Raw genomic sequence first — 4,831 nt, 5'->3', positions numbered from 1 at the left:
TTTTTTTTTACAAAATGTTCTCATATGAAAAACATTGAGGGCATGCAAATCGTGATTTGGCCGGCGTAGGCAATTTCGGGCTAATACTGGCCTGCATCCTCGCAATTTAAGAGCACGGTAGGAGTGCACAATATCAACAAGATGTCTGGTAAAGCGCCCCCTGTCGAGCGATAAAGCAATGCATTTCAACCCAGTTCAGCACGTGTGGTTTTGAGATAGAATGTTAAAAATGGAAGATAAACGTTTGAGGCATTTTGTTTTGTTTTAGAAAACCCAATTTTCATAAATTCAGGCAAGTTGTCTCAATGTTTCATTATGTTTGAAAAAAAATAGGAACAATTGGAATTTTTCAATACAAATTGTGAATGTTTCAGATGAAAAAAATGAAATTGTTTTTAATTACAACAAAACTCAGGAAGACGAAAAATACCATAAAATATGGACATTTTCGATAGATTTCTATATTAAATTCACTGTTTTGGAAACAAAGGTGAAAACATACTAATTATTCGCATACACACCCATTTTAATACCAATTTACAATTGGAATATCCAAGTGAAATTTTCATTTAAATGAAAACAAAGTTGCTTTTGTTCAATTATAAAAATAGTATAAAAATAGAGCAGCATCACGTGTATGTAACTTAATTCAGCAGTTTGCGAACCAATTTTACATGAAAAGATGCCCCAAATGCCTCTATTTGAGTCACTTTACACAATAGCTGTCTGTGGTCTCCAACTCCTCCAGGCTACAGTCCAATATTTTGTCGTGACCCTCAAACTTAATGTAACCTTTGAACTTTGACCCCCGAAGGAAAATGGGAAACCAGTATGCATCGTCAGGCCACATGCTGTGGAAGGGAATGGCGTCCAGTGCGAACCACTTGGGTCTCATTTCTGCAACGAGGGGTAAAAGGCAACACAGCAGTGTTCAGACTCGGAGGTAAGGTGTTTAACAAAATGTCTACAAAGTTGGGGTATTTGATGTGCGATTATTGCAATGAGGACCATAGTCCCCTTACCCCCCCCCCCAAAAAAAGTAGCATTCTTGTAATTTTGGTGGGTTATTAGAAAATAAACCTGAGGAGTGTATCAGACTGTTTTAAAATCGATATTGTAGAAACCTCATCCCTTTTCCCTTCATGTATATGGATAAATTACAACAAAAAAAAAGATGGGGTGCAAACGCCCCCCCCCCCCCCTTTGAATTTGCAGTAGCCGAACAGCCTGTTGTAGCAAAAAATCTGGGGTTTGCCACTGTCTTCTTGCCTCCCTCAACACCCCCCCCCCCCTCCACCCTCTTAAGATTGATACCATTACCTTCCGTTTCTTGAAGTTTCCCCTCGTATTTGTCCCCTCGGAAGATGTGCACCTCAAGAATCTGTGGCTCGCCGACAAACTCAAAGTCTATCCTCCCGACTTCCTCAAATTCTGTCAGTGTGAGACCACACTCCTCCTCCACCTCCCTGAAGGAAGAAAAAAGCTATCAGATTCAAAAGACCTCTTTGGTTTTATTGAGCACAAGGACCATGTTCCCCATCAGGATTCGAACCCATGTACCATGGCACTGTCGGTACAGGACTACAGGAGTAGAACACAAACAAACCAAGGCCTGTCTGCCCGTGTGATTTGGTAGGAATGTGTAAAGTACAAACCTTTTGGCTCCTTGGGCAATGGTCTCCCCAGCTTCCACTTTCCCGCCAAACCCGTTCCATCGATTGACGCCGAAGCCCCGTTTCTTCATGCCCAGGAGGATCCTGTACTCCTCTCTAATTAACACCAATGTCAGAACTTTATTGGGTACTCCCATGTCGCGCTTGAAGGTGAAAGATGTTAGCCTACCAATAATTACCAAGAACAAAAACATGATTCGAATAATTAACACAAAAACAAGCTTTTTTACAAACATGACAAAGTTAAAACTTGAACACATGGGACTCATGGGCATGGCCTAGCAGTTAAGAGCAGCGCACCGGACTCATGCTAGGGTGTTTCAAAGGCAGCAGAATGTGGGTTGGAGCCCGGGTCTCGACACTTGTGCCCTTAGGCAAGGCACTTAACCATTATTGCTTCGTCCTTCGGATGGAACGTACCCAGGAACATATCGCTAGTCAAGAGAAGAGGCTTGCCCCGGTGTTTCTGGCCTCCTGTTAAAACTCCCCTGCGGAGTATTTTGGACGAGACGAACCAACCAAGTACTTGGAAAATTTATGACTCAGTGATAAATGATGACGGTAATCCTTTAGACAGGTTGGAGAATCTTACCTAGTTAAAGTGTCACAAAAAAAACTCCCGCCGATTCTTGATCTTGTTTTGATATGGCCCTAGCCTGCACACACCACCACGTGTTAGAATATAACTACAATTTCACATGGAGAAGCCTAGGATATAGACTTAATGTGACGTGTCAATAGAGGGCGCATGTTAACATCTCCGCAGATATGTAAACACAGAATGGTCCATGTGGTCCATGTGAATTGCATGCACTAGTGGTAGGTTGCAAGAAATTGCCTGGTTTGCAAACCCGAAGGTTTCCACATGATGAGGAAAATTGAAGGACCTCCCTGGCAGGAAATTTTCTTCGTTAGTTTTGTTACATTCAGGCACCTTTCGAGCCAAATGATTTCAAGACCACAAGAAGAAATTTCTTTTCTTTTCAGTATTTTTTTAATGGGGCGGAGGCGGTATATGCAGAAAAAGATGTCATGTACTATATTGGGTAAAATGATTATAAAAAATTGCGCACCTATCGAAGATGTGACTTGATCATGGAGAAGTCAATCCGATCGACTACAATGTCACCGAAATAGGGAGAGCCGGGGGGGGGGGGGGGGGCGGGGGTGTATCGAAGGCTGAACGATGTCAGTCTCGACCATATGAGGGCGCTATACAGTTTCAATGGAAAGGTTTTTACAAGTTTTTGTCCACGCAGTTTTGATTTTAAAGTGAGATAGACTTTGGATAAAACGACCAGGCCCAGGTTAAGTGTTTTGTAGTCCCTACTCCCTAGGGACTATGTGTTCCGTAGTATCTACTCCGCCCCAAGACATCGGCACAAAATTCATGCTATAATTAAAGTACAAAGCACTGTACAAATCAAGCCAGGGCAAACTGGTATAGGTCCTAGGTCTGAAGGCCTGTTGGCACCAAGGGCGTCAATCGCTTCTCAAAAGTGGGGGTGGGGTGGGGGTGGGGGGTTACATACATGTGTATCTTGATTAGAACTCATGTGAGTGAAAAGCCTAACGGCCGGGGTTCGGGGCCCGCTGGAGGGCCCCGAAAAAGAAATGGATTCTATAGATGCTCTGTCGGGTGCGATCTGAGGCAATTTCTGACCACTTTATCCAAAAGATCACCATTTTAAACATCATTTTTGAGTTCGGAGTAATTGAAAAAGCTATTCTGCGCTTTAGGATAGGCCACAATTTTAATTGTTTATTCGGGGACGAAAATAGTTTTTTTGGGGGACCCCCCCCCCCCAATCCGACCCCCACCGATCGACGCCCATGCATGGTTGGCACCTAAGCTTCAGAACGACAGACTTTACACGTACATTTTATACGTATACTGTACAGCGTCAGTTGGGGAAATCGAAAATTCCGAGAGAGACCCATACAAAAAAACCTTTTCCCTGCATATGCAGGATGGGTGTGTGTGCAGGGTAGGCCTGTTTATGTGTTTTATAGCACCCTAGCTGCAGTATTTTCGTAGGCCCTCGATTTTTTACGTAGGCCCCCGAATTGTTCGTAGGCCTCGAGCTGCAAATATCGTGGAACTGCTAAAGGTGACGGACCAGGTTAACATTGTAAACTTGTTAGGAAATAAGAGCTACCGATTTATCAGAGAGGTCCTCCTTAATATTTTATAACGGTTATTTGGAGAAATATAGTGAAACTTTAATAGTCTGAGGATGTTATTGCGTAAGATTAATAGCGTTATCATGTACACATGTTTGCATATTCGCTGACCTATCTGTATAAATTATGTTTCCGTTTTGTTTTCACAAATTGACTATTTCACTGAGTCTTGTTGCAGATTGTATTATATGCCGTTAATGCGGAGACTGTATTTTGTTTCTTTCCTGAGGTAAAACTATGTTCCGTGAATTAATAGTTTTTTTGTTGCAAGTGTTTGAAATAAAACTGCGGTGAATAAAAACAAAAAAAAGTTGTGTGCTGACCAAGCATTCAGGGGTAAGATGAGCTATCGCAATGAGCCCATGCCGATCCCTTATCTTCTGGGATCTCGGCGGTCCCGGCCCATACACTTCCTTCCCTGTCCATTCATATAACCCGAGTACATATCGAATGGCAAGTCGGAGCGTGGTGAGTAGCGTTTGAGTGTGTATAGCGCGCCCACTTTTTGAAACGAAAATTGGCCGCAAACTTGAGGGTTTGTAAAAGAAAATATGGGTGGAAGCCGTGCACAGGACTGTGAGCTTGTAGTTCCGTTCAATTTTGATGAAATTTCGGCCCTTAAAGCGCTCTATTTTGCAATGGAGTTTAGGCATCGTTTTGCAAAATGGCGATGCCGGGGCTTCAGGACTATTTCAGGGGTGGTCATCTTCGGATGGAAATTTCTCCTAAAAGTCATCAATTGACCCCCAACAAATTGAAAAGAAACTGAAAGATGATAAAATAAGTTTTAATTTGATGTGTGTCTCGAGCACCTTGGAGAGTTGTGAGTATTTTTCCCGAATTTTTGAAGTGGGAGCATTTACCATTGGGGTCTATGGAAGTTAATTTACTGGTCTGGAACCATAGAGATTGATTACACAGCGCAATCTAGTGTTCCTGTGCGGATGTCACATTTACAACAGTCTGGTTCCCGA

General features: G+C 42.7%; 1 protein-coding gene across 4 annotated transcripts; it reads right to left on the bottom strand.

Annotated features, from left to right (window-relative positions):
• Positions 1–476: 476 nt before the first annotated feature.
• On the bottom strand, positions 477–2,389 carry LOC119734564 (7,8-dihydro-8-oxoguanine triphosphatase-like). Of its 4 annotated transcripts, none has more exons than XM_038208098.1 (4): positions 2,266–2,389; positions 1,656–1,838; positions 1,321–1,466; positions 477–897 (listed from the first exon to the last, which is right to left on the bottom strand). In XM_038208098.1, exons 2-4 carry the CDS (start codon positions 1,808–1,810, stop codon positions 707–709), a joined length of 492 nt encoding a protein of 163 aa, XP_038064026.1. In that variant the 5' UTR covers positions 1,811–1,838; positions 2,266–2,389; the 3' UTR covers positions 477–706. The 4 variants fall into 4 exon arrangements, with proteins under 4 accessions (XP_038064026.1, XP_038064028.1, XP_038064027.1 ...); XM_038208100.1 differs by having other exon boundaries at positions 1,656–1,816; positions 2,266–2,359; XM_038208099.1 differs by lacking the exon at positions 2,266–2,389 and adding an exon at positions 2,094–2,259.
• Positions 2,390–4,831: the final 2,442 nt, after the last annotated feature.

Source organism: Patiria miniata, unplaced genomic scaffold, assembly GCF_015706575.1.
Source record: "Patiria miniata isolate m_02_andy unplaced genomic scaffold, ASM1570657v1 HiC_scaffold_27, whole genome shotgun sequence".
Lineage (NCBI taxonomy): Eukaryota > Metazoa > Echinodermata > Asteroidea > Valvatida > Asterinidae > Patiria > Patiria miniata.
This window is presented reverse-complemented; position numbering and strand designations above follow the sequence as displayed.